Source organism: Carassius gibelio, chromosome B8 (assembly GCF_023724105.1).
Source record: "Carassius gibelio isolate Cgi1373 ecotype wild population from Czech Republic chromosome B8, carGib1.2-hapl.c, whole genome shotgun sequence".
Taxonomy (NCBI): Eukaryota; Metazoa; Chordata; class Actinopteri; order Cypriniformes; family Cyprinidae; genus Carassius; species Carassius gibelio.
In genome coordinates, this window is record NC_068403.1 from 6,653,758 (window position 1) to 6,676,712 (window position 22,955).

Sequence of the window (22,955 nt, forward strand, 5' to 3'; positions counted from 1 at the left end):
ATATATATATATATATATATATATATATATATATATATATATATATATATATATATGTATGTGTGTATATATATATATATATATATATATATATATATATATATTTTTTTTTTTTTTTTTTTTTTTTCTGTGATGGCATGAAGCTGAATTTCAGGTTCCATTATTCTAGCCTTCAAAAAGATCCTTCAGAAAATATTCGGCATGCAAGAAACATTTCTAATCACAATAAATGTTGAAAACCGAAAGAATGTATAGATTAATAGAAAGTTCAAAAGAACAACATTTATCATAACAAATATTGGCCATGGACCGTCTGATGCAAACTGAGCGCAACAATGGCAAGCGCTGACTGAAATAGCCAGGTTCAAGGTATTAGGTTGATAAACCAAACATTCGCCCAAGATCTAATGACTGTAATTGGTTTTGAAGAGCTAAAGTAAAGTAAACTCAGTATTTAGTAAATACTGTATGGTCTGAGTAACTTCTGAAACATTATATGTACTTGAACAGAAAAGCCCATACATATTTTTACATACATATGGTGCGTGGGTGGTTGGGGGTTTAATGACAATCTATTAATCAGTGATTTCATTTTACTTCTTAATCAAAAAGCGACCCCAAAGGGACCCCATTGTTTGGAAATGCTAATTCCCTTTCAGGGTCTAGGATTAAAAACTGCACTGTGCTATTACATTGGGATATCTTTGTTTAATGCAAATATTGTCAGCACTTGTAATAAATTACTTACACTGTAAACCACATTTGTAATTTGCTCTGCATAAAAGCCTCTTCTACTGTGAATGAATAAATGTAAATGGGATGCACTGAAACACAAGTTTGGAATAATTCAAATGTTTTTAATTAGCTCTTACGCTCACCAGGGCCACATTTATTTGATCAAAAATAAATGACTGTTCAAAACACTATTGTGGAATACTATTACAACTAAAATAGTAGTTTTCTATTTGAATAGGTTTTAAAATGTAACTCATTCCTGTGATAAAAAGCAGAATTTTCAGCATCATTACTCTTTGTCAAATGATACATCAGGAATCAGTGTAATGTATTGATTTGCTGCTCAAGAGAAGTTGTGTTACTTAATATTTTTGTGGAAACTGTGATATATTACCGTTCAGAGGTTTGAGTTAAGTATGATAAAAACATTTATAATATTATTAAAAAGTACATGCTGTTCTTTTAAGTTTTCTTTTCATCAAAGAATCCTGTTTTCTAAAAAAATATTAAGCAGCAAAAATGGTTTTAAACCATTATTAAATTCTAATAATATTTCCCTGTTCAAATGACAATTCCAAATTACAGTTTTTAATGCATTTTTTTGTAAAAAACAAACAAACAAACAAACAAACAAAAAAACTCAGATTTGAACTTCCTTAACACAAAAAAAAAAAAAAAAAAAAAAAAACGGACACCCAGCCCTACCACTTCCTGAACTGCAGATTTCAGTCAGCTCTTGCCAAAAACCAGATCTCCGTGTTCGTGAGTGAGAACACGGTCACATAGAACATGATGATGACTCCGACTTATTGATCTTCTGTTCACGTTGTGTAAAGACAGAGGACAGTATTTGGTTAATGGCGCATAGTCTTAATGTTATGTTCCTTTAGACATGTTCAGTGACTACTCAAAGCCAAAAATCAAACCATTATCCCTCCATCTGCAGATAAGAGACAAACAGAGCGAGAGACACAGGTGGAGAGAGAGAAAACGTGGGTTGAGCTGTCAGTCACTGATTAGCTACTGGATGGGAACCAGGAGGAAATAAGGACAGAGGGAAATGGTGAGAGAGAGAGAGAGAGAGAGAGAGAGAGAGAGAGAGAAGCATCAATGACCTTTCAGCAGCAGCTTTTACTCTTCCACAGAGAAAGAGAAAACTCACTCCATCCATTATTGAATTCCTGAATCAGCTTCCCTGAGTAATGCCACTTCAGTTGAAAGGATCTAGAAGTAGGTTCTCTTCCTCTGTCTCTCACTCTCTCTTTCTTATCCCCACTGCGCGCTTCGCTTCCATCGCTTTCAGCACGCCAGAGACTGAAAATGTCACGAGTGCCTCTGGCTATTCCTAATCACAGAAAATCACTCACCTCTGTCTTTGTCACAACGGGCTTTGGGTGGCAGCTCTTCCATGAGCCGGTGTGATCAATATTTCAGCCACAGACCGAGGCCTTCTGCATGGGAGAGCCGTTCCTGCCTCCTGACGGATGGGAGCTCCAGGGGCTGTGGAGCGCAGGGGACGAGGGAGAGGTAATATTTAGACAGATCACAATGGTCCACCTGCAAATAGGGTTGTGGATGAGAGCAAACCAAGTGGAAAGACAGAGAAATGGAGAGTGACAGGAAGTAGAAAGTGGGCTTGGAATGGAAAATGAAACAGCTGTGTTATACTGTTAACATGGTCACAAATAAAGTTTATATCAAGAGTGCATTATTGTTATTATAAAACTGAATAAATTATTACATACTGAAGACACACACACACACACACACACACACACACACACATATATATATATATATATATATATATATATATTTATATATACACAGTATATATACAAAGTATACACAATTATTGGTACCCCTAGAAAGTCTTATGAGTAAAATAAATAAGATAAAGGAATATAAATAGGAGGGCAAACAAAGGCCAAATTCCTTTAATCTTCCATCACAATGAGAAAAAACAAAAAACAGATTTCTGATGTGCAGCAAAAGATAACTGAGCTTCACAAATTAAAAGTGACTTTAAGAAAAGAGCTAGAGCAGTGAAAATTCCCATTTCCACCATCAGGGCAATAATTAAGGATTTACAATCAACAGAAAATATTACAAATCTGCCTGGAAGAGGACATGTGTCTATATCGTCCTAATGTGCGGTGAGGAAGAGAGTTGGAGTCGCTAAAGACTCTACAAGGACCACAGCTTGAGAATTGCAGAAAATAGTTGTCTCAGGGTCAAAAAACCCTGAAAAAGTTACTGACTCTGTTAGAAATCTTATAATGGGCCATGTTTGGAACTTCCAAATGGAAAATAATCCAAAAACAAACCTTAAAAACAACACAAAAATGGGTCACTGGGCACAAAACCAAGTTTCTGCTATGGCCATTTAAGTCCCCTGACCTGAACCCTGTAGCAAATGAGTGTGGTGAACTGAAGAGGAGAAGCTGGGAATCTAAAGGATCTGGAGAGATTCTGGATGAAGGAATGGTCTTCTGATCTCATCAGGCATTATAAGAGAAAACTCAGAGCTGATATTTTCACAAATGGAGGTTTCAGAAATCCTTGCATAAAAAGGTGCCGTTAAAGGCGCAATATGTAATTTTTCTGCTTTAAAAATAGCAGAAATCACTATATCTATGTTATATATATTTTTTAGTTGTGCACTTACATCATCCCGACAGTTTCCACGAACTTTCAAATCCTGAGAAAATTATAGTTTAATTAAGACATGGCACGTTTCTTTATTTCCGTTTTGTTGCCCGTCTATGGCGTCATATAAACTTTGACCCCTCTAGTTTATCTAACTTCCTGCGGAACCGCCAAATACAAAGGTGAACAGAAACAAAGACGAGACGAAGAAGAAAAAGTAGTAGCCTTGATTGAGACTATTATATTTTATATTTATATTCGTATTTAAACCTCAATCAATAACTTAGTTATGGATCATGATTATGCTTTGCCTGCACGTTCTGTGAAGCGCAAACGCACGGGTGAAATAAATGACCCGAGATGGTTTTGGGACAAGAGAAGCAACAAGACACGGGTAAATAATGGAGTTGCATTTCCAAGATAGAGAGAGCTTCGTGACAAGCTGAAACTACAGAGAGATGCTGAACTCGCTTGCACTCTGATAAACAGGTATGCATCCATTCAGCTAACTGTATCTATCCGTATATTTTGTGAAACGATATGATGTCTTGTGTAAAACGCAGACGGACTAGCTCTCATGTAAATCTACATTTGTTCTATATCTAGCTGAATAAAGTAGCTTCAAATGCAGTTCTCTAACTTGTTCGATATCATAGTATAACGTAATTATAATTATTAACGAAAGGCGGCCGTGTTTTTTAACATATATTACTACTAGCTAGATGGAATATTGATTTGATAGGGTTCTCATAATTCTCCTTTCGAAAAGACGTGATTGTCAAAATACTAAGTTAGAATGAGTGAGGAATGATAGGGAGCGACAGAGCGCGTGTTCCAATGAACAACAACTCCCATGAGCCTTACGCTCTTTCCCGACGTCATCAAAGCACGTCTTATGTTATTATTTTGATTCTGGTGGTCAAAAATTACATACTGCGCGTTTAATTGTGTCCAATGTGTATTAGAATAATGAAATTCCCCCCATTTTAAATTCTTATACTCCAATGAAAGTTTTGATTTTTTAAATGAAAGATCAAAATTACTAACAATGCAAATTTCTTTTCACAGCCTTCTTTGATCATATTTACCAAGGGTGCCAATAACTTGACCAAAACTGTATATACACACACACATTATTTTTATTACATTATAATATTATATAATACTTATATTATTACAAAATGAAATTATAATATACAAAACTAATACACAGACACACACGTTTGTTTTTGTGAAAAGTGGGGACATTCCATAGGCGTAATGGTTTTATACTGTACAAACTTCTATCGCCATTCACCAACCCTACCCCTAAACCTAACCCTCACAGGAAACTTTATGCATTTTTACTTTCTCAAAAAAACTCATTCTGTATGATTTATAAGCATTTTGAAAATGGGGACATGGGTTATGTCCTCATAAGTCACCCTCTCCTTGTTATACCTGTGTCAAACCCATGTCATTATACAGAGTTCTGTCCTGATAGGTCACAAAAACATTAATTTAGACTATTATTAATCAGAATATTGTTTCTCTCTCATTCAAATAGGTTACATTGCTGTAAACAGCAGTGAGGATGACACACATTTACTTACTGAAAAAAATGGTTGTGGTTATAAATAATAAATTTAATTTATTGAACAAGTGTTTTTTTCTTATTTTATTCTACAATTAAAATCAATGAGCCATTCAAGGTTGAGCACAAGTGTTTTTACTACAGCTAAAGGGGTCAATGATCACAGTTTGTGTTATTCAGTGAGTTTGTGTTGGGTTGCATGCCGTTACCTTCGGTCCTCTTCAACACTGAGCCCCCTAAAGCAGAAAGCTGCTGACATGTAAAGGCCAAACATTTCACATAATTCAAAATGACTCATTTAAAAATCTTCCTTCGTCATTACTCATGAGGACACTGTACCGCAGAGGCCCAAAACACTTTCCCTGTCAGTCCGTCAGCAGACTCTCTCTCAGTTCACTCTCTCCACGGACTTACTTGTCACCCAATATCGGAGTGTCTGTGAAATCACCTTTTGTCCTTCGCTCTCTTCCCTCCGAAAGTGTCCTGATGTTTGACAGGACGGCTAAAAATAAGCACCGAGCTGCACAATTAGCTGTTATAATGTCCCATAATCCCCACCCCCCCTGAAAATTCGCAGCATCCAGGGGTGCCCATCAACACCTTGGATGTAGCGGTCAAATTGAATAATAAATGTTTAATGCCGGTTGGGTCGCAGTCAGTCAACAGTCAACAGACTGTGGCTGTGGGCAGGGAGACGACGAGGTCATTAACCCTGCCATTTGCTTAACAAGCGCTAATTACAGCTGACATTTCCACAGGGCGCTTCCGAGCGTCAGCTGCCTGGACTCATCAAGAGGACACGGTCATTCTTCACACACACACACACACACACAATAATGAAATTAAAACAGAGTACCAACAGTTTAATAGAACCCAAAAATCAAATATACAGCAGAAAACTCCCACATTTCCTCTTTTCTTTAAGGCTAAAAGCAGCATGGACTACAAAAGCACTGATTAAGCAAGAAGAACCCAATGACTCGAGGATTTTGGCATTTTATGCAGAGAGGAAAACACAAACAAAAGAGATCTGGCATTAGGACGCGCCATGAAGCTGCTATAGAGACTCATTTGCATTGCAAACTGTGAAGGCAATCATGACGCTATGAGCCGCATAAACCACAGTACTGTTCTTTCACATCTACATTATCATAAAACTGCACAAAAATTACTCTCTCTACAAGTAGAATGGCTATCTATATCTTTTCTATTTGCAGACCCAAGGCAAATATTTGATCCTAAAATTATAGAGTAGATTTTGAATGAATCAAAAAAGAAAGCAAGCTTATCTTTTAAACACAGGCCCAATGGATCAAATATGGATAAATGAAGGGAGGAATAATGCCAAGCGAGGAGCCCAAAGTGGAGAGAAGGAAGAAAGCAGGAAATCCCAGGACAAGTCAGTGGAAGGAGACAAATAACTTAAGACGTAGAGGACATGTCTATAAATAGACATGGCGGCCGTACCGGCAGGGCGCTCACTTTTTCTTTTCTTTCTTAAAAAAAGAAAAGCAATGGAAACAAACAAAGAAAAAAAAAAAAAAAAAAAACACCAAGTCTACCAACCACAACTGACTCGCTCAAAATCAAAAGGGCAGAACCAAGTAAAAAAAACTTAACAAAATAACACGAATTCATGAATAACATCAGTAAGATTCACAATATGGTAATACTCATTGTACCGTACGCAGATCAAAAACCTGTGGTTTAATGTGTATTTGCAAAAACAAGGTATGAATGCACATGTAGGCAATAGATGTAATACAATCAGATGTGTTTGAGAAATCCCGACTTTTCAAACATTCATGATGAAAGATGCCCAGAAGAGTTCAAGTCAACATGAAACAGCATGTGCAACCAAGTGGAACAGAATATTCCAGAACAAAACGCAGGGTTGGTTGTTAATATTTCATCCATTAGGAATTGATTGGATGATGGAAAGTGAGAGAGAATGAATGGAGTGTAAAGGCCTGTTTTCCTGAAACACCATCCGATCTGACACTGCTGCAGAATCCTATCCTCCTTCCTCAAAGCCATTCTATTGGCCGAGACAGATTTATGGGTGCTCTAAAAGAAATGATAGAGGATTGCTTTTTAATTGTACACTACCATTAAAAAACAATTTTGGAAGCAAATGAATACTTTTATGCAACAAGGATGCGTTAAATTGTTCAAAAGTGACAGTAAAAATCTAGAATAAATAAATGCTGTTCTGTTATCAACACTGATAATCAAAAGAATTGTTTCTAAAGCAGCAAATTAGCATATTAAAAAGGTTTCTGGAGGATCATGTGACAGGTGAAGACTGGAGTAATGATGCTGAAAATCCAAAGAAATAAATTACATTTTAAAATATATTCAAATAGAAATCTAAAACTTTACATTTTAACAATATTTCACAATACCACTATTTTTGACCAGATAAATGCAGCCTTGGTGAGCATTAGAAAACACAGAAAAGTCTTCCCAAGGCCAAACTTTTGAAAGGTATTGTATTTATTCTTAAATAAATATCACATTATATTAGTGAATCTAAAAATTGTTCAATTAAATATTTCCAGTTCGGTTAGGAAACAAACAGCTTGACTGTTATAAAGATACAACATGTTACACTTTTGACTTTTGCGTTGAGAAAGGGGGACAGGTCTGCACAAAAACCCATATTTTGAGAGCCAGACATGGATGTTCACCCTTAAGAGCATCTTACTGGTTAACGTTATTCAACAGCCTAACTGACATCAGGAAAAAAGAAAAGATCGATCAAAAGACTAAATCCGGGAGCTAATCTGGAAGTTTACTCAATGCGTCTCATGAATAATTACTGCTCCATTTCCTCACCAGGGTCAGCCATCTCAACCCTCGACAATAAGTCACCGCTTCATTAGCGCACTTTAAAAGGGTTACGAGCAAACTAATTATCTCTGGAGTGAATATCAGCTCATTAATATATGCAAAGACAAAGACATAACACAGAAAGAAAACAAAATACATTCCAGTTCACTTTCAAAATAAGAGTGCAGCACCGCAAACGCTTCATCAAAAATAGATTGTAACAGCGAGACAGGTGCAGCGCAGGTGGTTTCAAATGTCACTGATGGATGAATAAGGACAGCGAGCTGACAAAATGTACATTATTCAAGCGTTTAACATCAGCAAACTCCACAGCGCTGAGCTTGAAGTTCAACTGCATCACTTTTAACAGATTCTGACACCTCCATCTAATCGATACACTCCACTTGCTTCAATAATTAAAGCAGAAAGACACTTCTTTAATTTATTATTCAGATTATCCATGCAAGGCTTTGGTTCGAGTTATACGAAATAATTAGTGATTTTGATGAAAACGTTTGCTATTGATAAGTCGAGTCATTCATTTCGCATTACACAGCGATTTATAAAGCTCACACATCTGGTTTGGAAAGATTCAGAAGGTGAACAATTTATCACCAATCAAAACAGATGAGCTTGGAGTTAATAAATACACCGAAAGGTGAAAGAAGGGTTCAAAGGGAAAAGGGTGATAATCAGATCATCTACATCTGATTAGCATAAACATCTGCATAATTTGATTGGCCTGGGAGATCGAATGGACGTGCGAGTGGTAGATGCCTTTTCACAGTGCTTTGAGATTTCATCTGCTGTTCTCCAGCGGTATTTGAGATTAGGATTTGTTTATGTACAGTATCACAGAGTGAAAACCAAAACCCTTAAGTCTGCCTCCAAGTCAGTAGTTTCCTTTCAACACGACTCCAGTCCTGTGGTCTCAGAGGCTGACCTCACATCACACCGATTCATTCTTTATAAAGCCATATTAATATTTCACGTACACCTCAGTAGTAGTCGAATGCTAATACTAAAGCTCTAAAAGTACTCGTTTTCTAAAAAATAATTGTGCTTCATGCGCATACAAAGCCACTGGTTAAAGGATTGTTAAAATTCACAGCCTTGCCTTGTTTAAAAAAAAACAACAACATAAAAACCCAAACACATTGCTCAGGCGGTTGCATATTGATTCTTCAAATCTGAAACGCTCAGCTGCGCCTCTTGAGAAATGACCCTTTACGGCTGCCATAGTTTCATGTATTGCAGAGTTTCAATAACGCAGAGTGATTACGGACGGGAATCGACCCGTGTACCTGCGTGTGGTACAATCAATGTGGCAATGAGCAAAAGGGCCAAGGAGATCACATTACAGTCCAATAACACAAAACACGAGAACGGTGGCGAGAGCGGACGAAAAAAATGAGGATCTGTCAAGAAATAAAAACGAGAGGTGGCTGCTCCACATCTGAGGTAACAAATACAGGAAGATGCGGGGAAGCCTAGGATTCCATGTCCTTCTGTTTTCAGTTTGATAACCGCTTTCTGTTCCTCGGCATCTCACTGTCAGTTATCTTCTGAAGTCATCTGCGGGCAAACTGAACTGTCAGCCATCAAGATCTCTGGGAGGTTCTTCCAAAATATCCGTTTTGTCAGTGGTTGTTTAAGCCGTCTCATTCTTGATGGTGAATTGTAACAGACGATGACACAAATTTGACGTCATAGGCGAGCTCTGTCTTCGCAGTGCAAATTAAATGGAGTGAAGAAGAGCGGTTTGGACTTTGCAGGGTTGCGCCACGGTCCGCTTGCGGGTTCTCATCTCTTGTAGTGGCTTGGAGCGTCAGCGAACATGTATTTGAGTCTGTAGGCCTCCGCCAGTAGCAAACCCACCTCTTCGTTGCCCCAGTGTATTGTGGGAAGGTTCTGCAGGAGCATTAGCAAGCTCTGAAAATACATAAACACACATTTCATAAAACTGGATCATTTAGTGGCTTTAATACAGCTGCTGGTAGCAGCCTTCAACTGCAAAAATTATCTGTTCTCTGAAATGCATTTTTACTGTTCTCAACTGGAAAGGCTTGTAATCACGGCATGATTACAATGTTAGGATAATGTGATTCATGATTGAGCTCGTAGGTCGCTGCTTGTGTATTTAGCACGTGTAAGTGTGTGTGTGTGTGTGTGTGTGTGTGTGTGTGAGTAGGCTTTCCACCACCTACAGCTGCTATAAGTGCACAAGAGCAGATCTATCGTAATCAGCTTCACTCTGTGTAAGATCAGATCTCAGGTTCTTCGGTCTGGGAGTTTTAGCGCAGTAGCATGAAGCTGAAAATCATTGATTTTCAAGTTGCAAACCAGAGTACCTTTGAGCTTTGGGTTAAAAAAAAATGGAGCTCATCATTACAGCCTATATATATATCGACCGAAAAGTCTGGCGTGACATCACATGTGTGTGCAAGAATATAAACCGACTAATTAAGGATGTTTAACTTTAAACCATTATGGCATTAACCTAATTCTACATCACTATGGCTGTGTTTTGATTGATTATAGTCTGAATTGTCAAAAGCACAGGTGTCTTTGTTCGATTCTCAGGAACAGCAATTCTGTAAATAGAAGCTCGTTTATCAGTAAATAATGGAGAAACACATCAGTAGCGGCTAATTTATTTATAAATCAAATCCAGATGGGACATTTGCAGTCTTTGTATGCAGTAAATTAATTACTATCAAAGCTCAACAAATGTGAATTATCACCTACAAATGAAACTCAGTCAACATGCTATCTTTTGTACTGTTAAAGCACCAGAAGACTGTCGCAACATCAACAAAATTACTTTGATGTCTGGTGAGAAACTGACGGGATTTTGAGAGCGAAAAAAAACAACAACATAAGAGTTGGGGTCCAAAAACGAAGACGACACTAAAATGTGGGATGTAAAATCTAATTTAAATAAGAGACAAAAAAAAAACCAAAAATGCTTCAGGATGCCGAATACTCAAAACCAATACAACATTAAAATAGATCAAATATTTAATTACTATTTACAAATTAAAATAATAAAAAATTCTTAATAGTAATAATAATAAATGTATAGTATTTTATTATATATATATATATATATATATATATATATATATATATATATATATATATATATATATATATATATATATATATTATTTTATTTAATTTTTTAATAGAATAGAAAATGTATGATCATGTGAAAATTCTAATTTTAACAATTGTAAAAATCACATAAAAGCAAAATGTGAACATGATCATCAGTCCATAAATGATTAAATGTGATTATTTTAACCCACTGACAGCCCAAGTATAAACACATGCTCAAATGGCTGTTCATCTAAGCCTTCTCTACCAAGCCTGACAATGAGGCAAATAATAAACGAGAGATTCAGAGATGGGGCCGAGGCGTGGAGATCTTTGGAATAGCGAGAATGGGGGGTGAGTAACAGAATGCTCTCGTTTCGTGGGCGCTGAGGTGTGGTGAATCCGCTGGCCTGTGAAATTCGGTTACAGCAGAGGCTGCTCCAATGGAGGGCCAATTACTCCAATAGTCTCGGGGTAAGTGACGGCTGGGACGCTTTCCAGTGATGCATGCATGTGTGGGAAGCGCAGACGGTCACATGTAAATGAAACACGCTTCTTCACGGAGCCCAGCGGCCGTGACACACGAGACATGCGAGATATTGTGGGTACCTGAAAGTCCACCATGGATAGGATCTCTTTGCGCCATTTGATGAGGAAGGCAGAGCACACGTAGAGGTGAAAATGGGAGAATCCCTCCGACTCCGCCTGAAGATCAAGAGCAGACACAGAGCAGAACACGCATGCTTGCATTAGGAAGTAGTCATTAAGCAGATGATTATCCAAAGTGACATACAGAACACTTATTAGTGACTCAGCCCCTGGGGTTAAGTGCCTTTCTCAAAGGGCGAAATGATGATGGCTTTGAGGTTTGCTCCTGGCAGCGACTGAACCAGCAACCTTTCAGTTACCAGTAGTTTGCTCTAAAGCAATAGTTCACCCAAAATGAAAAATTCTGTTATTATTGAATCGCCCTTGCGATGCTCCAGACCCATGCAAGTATATATGTGAGCTTCTTGTTAAAGCATTTCATGTTTTTTCCTCCCCACAGTCATCTTTGGCTTGCTGACCGCTCATAATTAATGATTGTCTGTTAGCTTATTTTATTTTTTTACATTTTCACACTTTTATTTTCCATTCAATAGCAGTTTATGAAAAACAACTTGAAAGTGTCAAAAGCATGTACCATACAGTTTTGTTCAAAATAATAGCAGTACAATGTGACTAACCAGAATAATCAAGGTTTTTAGTATATTTTTTATTGCTACGTGGCAAACAAGTTACCAGTAGGTTCAGTAGATTGTCAGAAAACAAACAAGACCCAGCATTCATGATATGCACGCTCTTAAGGCTGTGCAATTGGGCAATTAGTTGAAAGGGGTGTGTTCAAAAAAATAGCAGTGTCTACCTTTGACTGTACAAACTCAAAACTATTTTGTACAAACATTTTTTTTTTCTGGGATTTAGCAATCCTCTGAATCACTAAACTAATATTTAGTTGTATGACCACAGTTTTTTAAAACTGCTTGACATCTGTGTGGCATGGAGTCAACCAACTTGTGGCACCTCTCAGCTGTTATTCCACTCCATGATTCTTTAACAACATTCCACAATTCATTCACATTTCTTGGTTTTGCTTCAGAAACAGCATTTTTGATATCACCCCACAAGTTCTCAATTGGATTAAGGTCTGGAGATTGGGCTGGCCACTCCATAACATTAATTTTGTTGGTTTGGAACCAAGACTTTGCCCGTTTACTAGTGTGTTTTGGGTCATTGTCTTGTTGAAACAACCATTTCAAGGGCATGTCCTCTTCAGCATAGGGCAACATGACCTCTTCAAGTATTTTAACATATGCAAACTGATCCATGATCCCTGGTATGCGATAAATAGGCCCAACACCATAGTAGGAGAAACATGCCCATATCATGATGCTTGCACCTCCATGCTTCACTGTCTTCACTGTGTACTGTGGCTTGAATTCAGAGTTTGGGGGTCGTCTCACAAACTGCCTGTGGCCCTTGGACCCAAAAAGAACAATTTTACTCTCATCAGTCCACAAAATGTTCCTCCATTTCTCTTTAGGCCAGTTGATGTGTTCTTTGGCAAATTGTAACCTCTTCTGCACATGCCTTTTTTTTAACAGAGGGACTTTGCGGGGGATTCTTGAAAATAGATTAGCTTCACACAGACGTCTTCTAACTGTCACAGTACTTACAGGTAACTCCAGACTGTCTTTGATCATCCTGGAGGTGATCATTGGCTGAGCCTTTGCCATTCTGGTTATTCTTCTATCCATTTTGATGGTTGTCTTCCGTTTTCTTCCACGTCTCTCTGGTTTTGCTCTCCATTTTAAGGCATTGGAGATCATTTTAGCTGAACAGCCTATCATTTTTTGCACCTCTTTATAGGTTTTCCCCTCTCTAATCAACTTTTTAATCAAAGGACGCTGTTCTTCTGAACAATGTCTTGAACGACCCATTTTCCTCAGCTTTCAAATGCATGTTCAACAAGTGTTGGCTTCATCCTTAAATAGGGGCCACCTTATTCACACCTGTTTCTTCACAAAATTGATGACCTCAGTGATTGAATGCCACACTGCTATTTTTTTGAACACACCCCTTTCAACTAATTCAACTAATTGCCCAATTGCACAGCCTTAAGAGCGTGCATATCATGAATGCTGGGTCTCATTTGTTTTCTGAGAATCTACTGAACCTACTGGTAACTTGTTTGCCACGTAGCAATAAAAAAAATACGAAAAACCTTGATTATTCTGGTTAGTCACATTGTACTGCTATTATTTTGAACAATACTGTATGTGCCATATTTAGAGACTGCTGAATATCACAGCTTAGAAGAAATTCAGACAAAAAAACTCTGGTAATTTTTAAACACTAACATGAACAAAGATTTGGGAGCTGAAAAAAAAAAGGAACAATAATTATAAACAATGATTATAATTTCACTCTGTTCCTCACCAGTGCTGCTGTTGTTAACTAAAACTGTTCAAAATCATTTTTCTTAATTAAATAAACTTGATATATGAAAAACTTACAAAATTAGAAAAGTTACTTTGGCAATTAAGATGAAGTTGAAGTACTAAAATGAATAATAATAATAAAAAAAAAACAACAAAGCTGAATATTGGCTAAAATATATAAACTGATGTAAAATGAAAACTAAAAATGTTAAAGCTAATTCAGAACATTAGTAAACACTATAACATTCCATAAATAATATTAAAAGAACACTGTTTCTCCCACAAAGGTATCTTATGACTTCAGAAGACTTGTCAATATGAATCGCTGCTGTAAAGCCAAGCAGAGCAAATACAAAAGACATTATGAAGAACTGGATAAAATGTATCAGGTCAAAGCATGGGCTGGATTTGAACCCATCTCCCAGTAAAAGCTGGGATATACCTTTAGATTCTGTTGGCTTTGCCATGGCTCCAACATTCCCTCAGCCAGAAATAAAAACAACAGTTTACTTCCATCATGAGTAATAAGAGTTTTAAGACGGCACATACTATTCGTTAAATTATTCAGCTACAGTCGAGCGCCTGCACACAGAGCTCCTAATGTAGTTTTACTATCTATCTAATATATTGGATTGGGAATTAGGTTGTGTTAGTTATTCCCATCGTATCTAGAGAAGACACCACCCACCACCTCATTCCTCATCCCCCTCTACTTGTGCTGTGTACAGTGTTGTACATTCAGCCACTTGAGAAGCAGCAAGCGGTTATTAATAGCTTTGTTTACTTTGTTTCCCTCGGTCCCTCTTGAAGTGAGAAAAGAGGGGGGGGGAAGGAGGAAAAAGTTTGATTTTTATGAAAGCACAAAGAAATTGCAAGAAGCAGGAGCGAATCTAGAAGTAGAGTTTATCGCTTCTCAAATTATGAAATGTGTTAGTCCAGAGATGTTTCTTGCATGAAGAGTGAAGAGTCGCAGGGTTCAAAGCTTACTTGACAATTAATCTTTCTGAAAGTAACAACTTATTAATACTGCCAGTAGATACACTGTGTATCAGGAACTAAAGAGCACTTCTGTGTGAAAATAGCAAGACTGACACTGTTAAGGTGTTTCTAAAAAAGGAAAAAATAAGACACAGGCTACTTTATAAGGTACACCTGTACAATTTCTTGGCAACACAAATTGCTAATCATTCGATCACATGGCAGTGACTCAATGTATTTAGGCATCTAGATGTGGTGAAGACGACTTGCTGAAGTTTACACCGAGCATCAGAATGGGGAAGAAAGGGGATTTAAGTGACTTTGAAAGTGGAATGGTTGTTGGTGCCAGACGGGCTGGTCTGACTGTTTCAAAAACTGCTGATCTACTGGGATTTCCACACACAACACTCTCTAGGGTTTACAGGGAATTACACCAGTCTTCAGTGTCACATGATCCTTCAGAAAGCATTCTAATATGTTGATCTGCTGATCAAAAAAAAAAAAAAAAAAAAAGTGTATTATTCTTATTAGTCAATGTTGAAAAGGTCGAAATAATTTTTTTTTTTAATATAAAAAAAGGATTCTTTGATGAATAGAAAGTTGAATAGTAAATACAACTCTTTTGTAACATTACAAATGCCCTTACAGTCACTTTTAATGAATTGAATGCATCCTTGCTGAATAAATCTCAATTCTTTCAACAAATACACCGTTTTTCCTTTTTCAATATATAGTGGACTAAGTATACTGCAAGTACCGTAGTATTGACATGTATGACATAATTTCTGCACTATGGTACTGAATAAGAAAAAGGAAAGGACTGCTAAAAAGAAAGAAGAGATAGGAAGCCTTAAGAGGATTGAAGACCAAGCAAACGAAAGCAGAAGAAAGAAGCATTCATGATTAAGTCCTCTTTCCCATAAGAACACATTGGAGATGGGGTTATTCACAGCCAAGCGTTCCCTGCTCCAGCTCTCAACAGAAGTCATCTCACTAATGGAGGGGACGTGAGATGCAGATGCTTCAGAACATCAGTCAGACATTAACATGACTTTCCTTTTTGTCTTTACAGCTCTCTCTCTCTCTCATTCTTCATTTCTTTCACTCACATCTCTTTCTTTCTGGCCTGGGCTCTTTGTGCGCCTCTAATTGATCTTGAGGAGTGAGTCTTTGTGCCAAACGTGCAATTACAGGAGGGACCTGATAAAGAAGCCCAGGAGAAGTTGAGGCTCTTTTCTCTGCCTTTTTACACAAAACGCCCTCATCTAATCAACTTGCTCTGGTCCGCCGAACATGCAACATGTGTCTGCTCACTGGATAATGCCAATGAATGTATTCATTAACAATTAATCAGGAACATATTATTCAGTGTTATCAGAAAAGCCTAAAGTGTCATTTGAACAATGGTAGTTTAATACAAAATGACAACAAATAGGACTGAAATTAATGCTAGATGGCAACATGAAATCAAAATGTTCCCAATCTGCTTGCCTTCCTGTGCACGCTTCATCAGTCCGTGCTATCATAATGAAAAGATTAAAAATACAAAAAAGTTTTGAAGCTCATTACGACGTCACAATAAGTTATGGCTGAGCTCATGAATATTAACTGGATTATGCAGATGTAGCCTCATAATGGACCTGCCCACTCATGTGATGTAATGAATATTCATGAGTTCTATTCTCAGTTTTGCTTCATATGCACCTCTTGCCAACACAGCATCGAGCTACTTTATATTTTACATGACTTTTTACCATTTTGTTTAACATTCTTAAACAAATCTCCAAAGTATATTGAAATGAAGATAAAGTTTATAGTATTTGTTGTTTTATGAGTCAAATCTGTAATGTCTAGAATTTAACATCACAAATAAAATGTGATGCCAACACTGATGCAAGCGAGAATGTGTATCTAGCGAAAGATATAATGTACACTATTGGTCTAAAATTTGAAATAATTAAGATTTTTTAAATATTTTTGAAAGAAGGCTATAATAACTCACCAAGGCTGCATTTATTTGATTAAAAATAAACAAGAAAAACAGTAATATTGTAAAAAAAAAACAATTTTTTATATATATATATATATATATATATATATATATATATATATATATATATAGATAGATAGATAGATAGATAGATAGATAGATAGATAGATATATTTATAATAAATATAAATGTATAAATATAATAACTATAAAAATCTATATAGTAATATTAACTACCAAACAACATTATTCCCCACCGAATATTCCGTTATATGTGACCCTGGAGCACAAAACTAGTCTTAAGTGTAAATTTTTTTAGAAATTTAGATTTATACATAATCTGAAAGCTGAATAAATAAGCTTTCCATCGTTATTAGGATTCACAATATATGGTCGAGATACAATTATTTGAAAATCTGGAATTTGAGGGTGCAAATAAAAAATCTTAATACTGAGAAAATTGCCCTTGAAAGTGTCCAAATGAATTCTAAGCAATGCATATCACTAAACAAAAATGAAGTTTTGATATATTTACAGTAGGACATTTACAAAATATCTTCATAGAACATGATATTTAGTTAATATCCTAATGATTTTTGGCATAAAAGAAAAATGGATAATTTTGACCCATACAATGTTTTTTTTGGCTATTGCTAAAAATATACCCCAGCAACTTGTGCTCCAAGTTCACATATTTTGTAATTTGACATACATCACATTACACAAGTTAAATGCATTGTGAATAAACAAGGTTTAGGCCCTATCCAAGGATTTGTTCTGAGGTGAAACATCATATTTTTTATTAAACAATTGATCTGCATGTTTCTCTTTGATCTATTATTACATTTGCATACATTTGTGTGTGTGAAGGAAGCAGGGCAGGTCACAAGAGATTGAAAACACATACATCATGGCTCAGTTTCTTCCTGTGTGTTAAGTTGGCCTCGCTGACACATCTCCTGCCTCTACCTCAGTGAGGTGGGTGAATGCCACCTTTCCTGCTCGCCCCGACCCTGACCCTGCTGTGAAAAACGCCTTAGGAAATAAAAGCCAAAAGCCAAAAAAAAAAATCTGGTTCTGTGAAATTAGAACAGATGGAAAATAACCTGGAGAAAAACTGTGCTTGTCAAGCAGAGCATAAGAGGTACATTCAGTAATTTTTTTATGTACAAAATTTACAAATATGTATAAGAAAAACTGTCAAAATCGGTCAAAAGTGTTTTATATGTTTCCTTTAAGGGGCTGATGATCCAAAATGCCCATCAATAATGTTTGGCAACATCACTGATTCAAAACGAACAGAAGCAAATGACATGCAAGCGAGCATAATGGTTCACCGCTCCCCATTTCCTCTCACGGATTGCACTTGTCACCTGACAACTATTCCCCTTTATCCAATAAAACCCACCTTGTGGAAACGGATCCACGTCAAAACGCCATGCATGAGAGATGGAGCAGCAGATAGACGGAGGCAGATGTAAAGGACAAAGAAATGAGCAAGGAGATATATCAAAAGCAAGTCTGAGAAAGGACATGCAGATGGGACACGAAAGGAAATCAGTGGAAGGAAACTCTTCAAAAGAATATTAATGAATGACAGGAATACGAGCAGTTCACCGCTTTTTGCCATTTTAACAAGAAAAAAAAATGTACGGTGGTCTTCAAGGACGTGTCACCCATAACCTCTCAAGCGTTTGAACAATTCTTTGAAGATCAGCTATCATTCAAGGAAATCTGCATTCTTCCTGGAAACCACATAATGGGAGGTGACAAAGGGATGTAAAAAGGCATCAATTATGGAATTTAATAATCAATTATACTCTAATTACCAAAATTAAAGTATACTAAATAAAAACAACAAGTGGACAATTGTGTCAGTTTCTAAATATACAGTATTTGGACCTAAACGTGTGTATGTGTATAATATCTAAGTGTATCTATTATTATTAATCAGAAGCTATAGAAAAACATGTTCTGAAAAATATTGTTGCTATAGATATTAAATCAGATTTCTATGTATGCAGAAACTTCAATACTTACTATTACTATTAATTAACAAAAGTATTATTTATTTAATATTATTTATCAACAAATAAGAATGAAAGCACAACATTCAAGTTAAATTATATATTATTTCTTTATTAAATAATTATGATCTTTTTATATAATAATTTTCTTCTTCTATGCCTACATTCAAGTATGTCTCCTAATATTAATTAGGTGGTATGATTATTTTTCTAAAAAGCTGGGGAAACAGTAAACTTAGAAATTAGCAACAACAATTACTACACCCTTACTTCATTACAGGTGAATTGTGCAGTCGGCAGATTTCAAAAATAATTATGAAGTGCACTAAAGTAACCGAACTAAAAAAAAGCAAATTCTAAGCACAATTAATTACACTCCCACTAGATGTTCAAGTTCTGAGCTAGTAACCAAAGGTTTGTAGGTTCGAACACTCAGCTGATCCATGAACCAGCACCACTGTTCTTAATCAAGACACTTAACCCCAGGCCAATTGACAAATTTGACATAGAAGCACATTTTCGGACATGTTTTGGATGGTATTGGTGCAGCAGTACCTGGTAGGTGTCCCACAGGCGAATGGTACAGCGCAGCGGTAGCTCCCGCATCAGCAGATTATTCATCCAGCGGAAAGCAAACTGCAGATACTCCACCTCACACTTTAGAAAGTGCAGGTGGACATCCTCTGTGGGTGTACAGAAGAAAGCACAGGGGGGTTATATCTATTTGCTCTAGTTTTGACAAAGTGCTGCACTGGGAGTAGCTTTTGTGAACCATGTATGGACTCCCATTGTTTAAAGAAGCACTCTGGCCCTGAACTAAGATCACCAGCTATTGTTGAATTCTCTCCACACCTGTTTCACTGAATTAACATTATAGACCCCTAACGTGTGTGTAATTATATTCGATTGAATGGAGAGAGAGAGAGAGAGAGAGAGAGAGAGAGAGAGAGAGAGAGAGAGAGAGAAGGTTGGGGTGGAAAGGAAAGGTAGGCCTTGTGCTTAGCTCATTGAGAGAGGGATTTTTCTGATAAGCTCTCATTCGGCCTTTGAACGGAATAAGAATGGCTTTCGAAAGCAGCTGTATTGACTAGAATCCTGATAGACATTGATGGAGAAAATGTGACGGGTCTCTAAAAGTACTGAGAACTGAAGTCGGACCTATCAGAAGGAAAATGGATACTCTTACTGCGACGTATAAAAGCAAGAATAACATAAAAAATAAGGTTTTAATAATCAACGATCTTCGAGATGTTACATAGGGGTTGCATCATAATGGATTCAACTAATGGAGCAAGTCATTGGTGTGAAGATTGAATATCACAAATTCACTTTTTTCACAATCCCACTTCTTAAAAAAAAAAAAAACAACAACAAAAGGTTTTGCTCATAATGATTCTGATTCAGGCAAACAAAATAAAAGCATAAAATATTACTTGTGTTATAAAATTGAAACCATTGTCATTTTCTGGAAAATATCTTAATTTATTTTTGGGTTTGTGGTATCAAATGTTAAACAGGGAAGGCGAAAAGTTAAAGGGATACTCCACCCCCCCCCAAAAAATGTAAATGTAGTCATTAATCACTTACCACCATGTCGTTCCAAACCCATAAAAGCTTTGTTCGTCTTTGGAACACAATTTAAGATATTTTGGATGAAAACCGGGAGGCTTGTGATTAATGACCAAATTTGAATTCTGGGGTGGAGTATCCCTTTAACATCGATTCAAAGCCAGTGCTTTATTATTAACACAAGACTACTTATCCACAGCTAAGCTTATATATTTCAAGCTAAACGCCGGTCATTTCAACATTTAATTATAAAAATACATAAAAAAGCACCATTTGGTAGATCTACAAGATGCTCGCTAGTGTATTTTCCTGATTAGTCTTCTGAAAGAGCGATTTGTTTTCCCTTCACTCCATTCGTCTCTCCTCTCAGCTCACTTCCATTTGGCTTCACACCCTAATCGCAGGGGCTTATGGGGAATTGATTTCTCTCCTGTGCTCCCCGGCGAGACTGTGGGGTCTGCTATTGCTCACGGTGCTGGTGGATGCTGATGGATGGGAAAGAGGCGCGCGGCGGCTCTCACTGAGAGTTTCAGTGTGGGCTGTTCGGCTTATCACACCAAGCACTTCGAAAAGGGGAGGACAGAAAACAGAAAAAAACAGAGGCGGACTAGTGGCATAATGGAAACGTGTGATTCCAAGACACAGAAACGGCCGACACCATGGGAAAACAAGTCTTTTCCGAGGCGACGAACAAGATCACACCCTGGCAGAAAAACATTTTGCACTGCTATTTATGGTTTGATACAACTAGTGCACACCATTCTGGAGGGCAAAGGGCAAAATAGATAAGATTATTCGAGGGACTCCAGACTTTGTCATTTCATTCTGGCAGTCATGATGTGTTATTTGGGCTGAAGCTTCTGAGGGTGTAAAAAAATGTGTCGCAAAAAGTGGCATATGTTTTGCCCAAAGAAGCTTTGACGACTGCATTTGAACTATTCATAGAAACCCGTCAAAACTGTTATACTCCTAAAAAGAACAATAGCTACAACAAGTGAAAAAAAAAGAAATAAATACATCTACGAGTACAGCTTTGTTGAAATAGCAGAAACAAAGTGCAAAAAGAAACTGTTTTGTTTTAAGAAGCTTCAAAGGTAACTTGCTTGGTGAACAGGACTACCTACCCCAAACATTTTAAATATATGTTTCACTTCAAAGATTTTGCAATCATTTACTCATTTTGATGTTGTTGCTAATTGTTTTTCATGTAGGAACTTAAAATGAGAAACTTGAAAGAATGTTTACGCTGCTCTTTTGTCACAATGAAAACATACAGTGACTAGCGTCTGTTCTACTGCAAAACACAATTTGATTTGAAGATGTTCACTCTTATTCAACTTATTTCGAGAGAGAAAAAATATTTTATATAATCCTGTATTAAAAAAAAAAAAAAAAAAAAAAAAAAAAAAAAAAAACACATACACTGCCAAACATCAATGGTATCAGGTTTGGCCTTATTAGTTTGTGCTGTTTTACATTCACAGGCACATAGCTAGGATTGTCAGAACGGGGGAAATCAGCCCAAAACCTGCCCGATTATCTTTTGGTGTGTACCCAGCATAAGACGGTGAGCCAAGTTTTTAGAGGTTAAACTGAGGTTAGACCACAGCCCCTCCCAGTCGACCGATAAACTAAGGTCAGATAGTACCCAATTCCCAATTGATCTGATAGTTAGAAGTTTTGAAATGCGATCAATATTTATACTATATATTACAGAAACAGTTGGTTGACCAGACTAGGATGAAAGGAAATAGGAGCTGCCCAAGGAAATCCATATACTTTGAGAGCAGAACGTAACTGAAAAAAGACAAAATATGATGATGCTGGTAAAAAAAAAAAAAAAAAACATTGTGCCATAACGGTGTACTGTAAAAGAATTTGAAGGGTCCTCCTATTTGACGTTAGATTAGACGTTAACTGTTTTCCAGATTCTAATAGAATAAGCTATAACCGGGCCAAACTTGTAATTATCATCTTTTTTTCTCGGTGCCAGCAAATAAAACATCTTGAAGTCTGTTTGGCTTAACCTTGTCAGGTTCAATCACTCTCTATGAAACTTGAGACTGAGGGTCAACCCAATTATGAAAAGCCTTAAGTTGGAACGGCAGTTCCGAGATTTTTGCTGAGAGGAAGCAAATTACCAAAATTCTTATTTTTGTACAATTACTTTAATTCCATGAAGCGTGAAAGGAATTGATGTGTTTGTCAACATGATCTTACCATCTATTCTGCTAACGAGCTCTTCCAGCGCCTTCACTTTATTCTGAATCCCAGGCTGGGCAAATGTATAGTTGTCCTGATAGAGAAAAACAAAGGCAGAATTTAGAACATGAATAATTATTCTGTCAACTCACTAAGGCTCTTTCACAGGACTTATATAAGAGCTTCAATAGCTCAATATTAGCATCATGCACCACTTTGACCTACCTGACATGAAAAGCTGTGCAATTAGTGTTATGGAAGGGCAATTTTTATTCTATGTGGTAGTTATGAAAACTAAACCTGTAAAAATGCTTTTAAGA

The 22,955-nt window shown here is 36.8% G+C and overlaps 1 protein-coding gene across 2 annotated transcripts in view; it reads right to left on the reverse strand.

Moving 5' to 3' along the window:
- Positions 1 to 5,805: 5,805 nt before the first annotated feature.
- Positions 5,806 to 22,955, reverse strand: part of LOC127963611 (TBC1 domain family member 22B-like) — a 45,298-nt gene continuing 28,148 nt past the window's right edge. For both annotated transcript variants that reach the window (XM_052563616.1, XM_052563615.1), the window contains 4 exons: positions 22,654 to 22,729; positions 19,420 to 19,547; positions 11,498 to 11,593; positions 5,806 to 9,721 (listed from right to left, as the gene is read on the reverse strand). In XM_052563616.1, the coding sequence (XP_052419576.1) occupies positions 9,593 to 9,721; positions 11,498 to 11,593; positions 19,420 to 19,547; positions 22,654 to 22,729 (429 nt within the window). In that variant the 3' untranslated portion in view covers positions 5,806 to 9,592. The remainder of the gene's footprint in view (positions 9,722 to 11,497; positions 11,594 to 19,419; positions 19,548 to 22,653; positions 22,730 to 22,955) is intronic.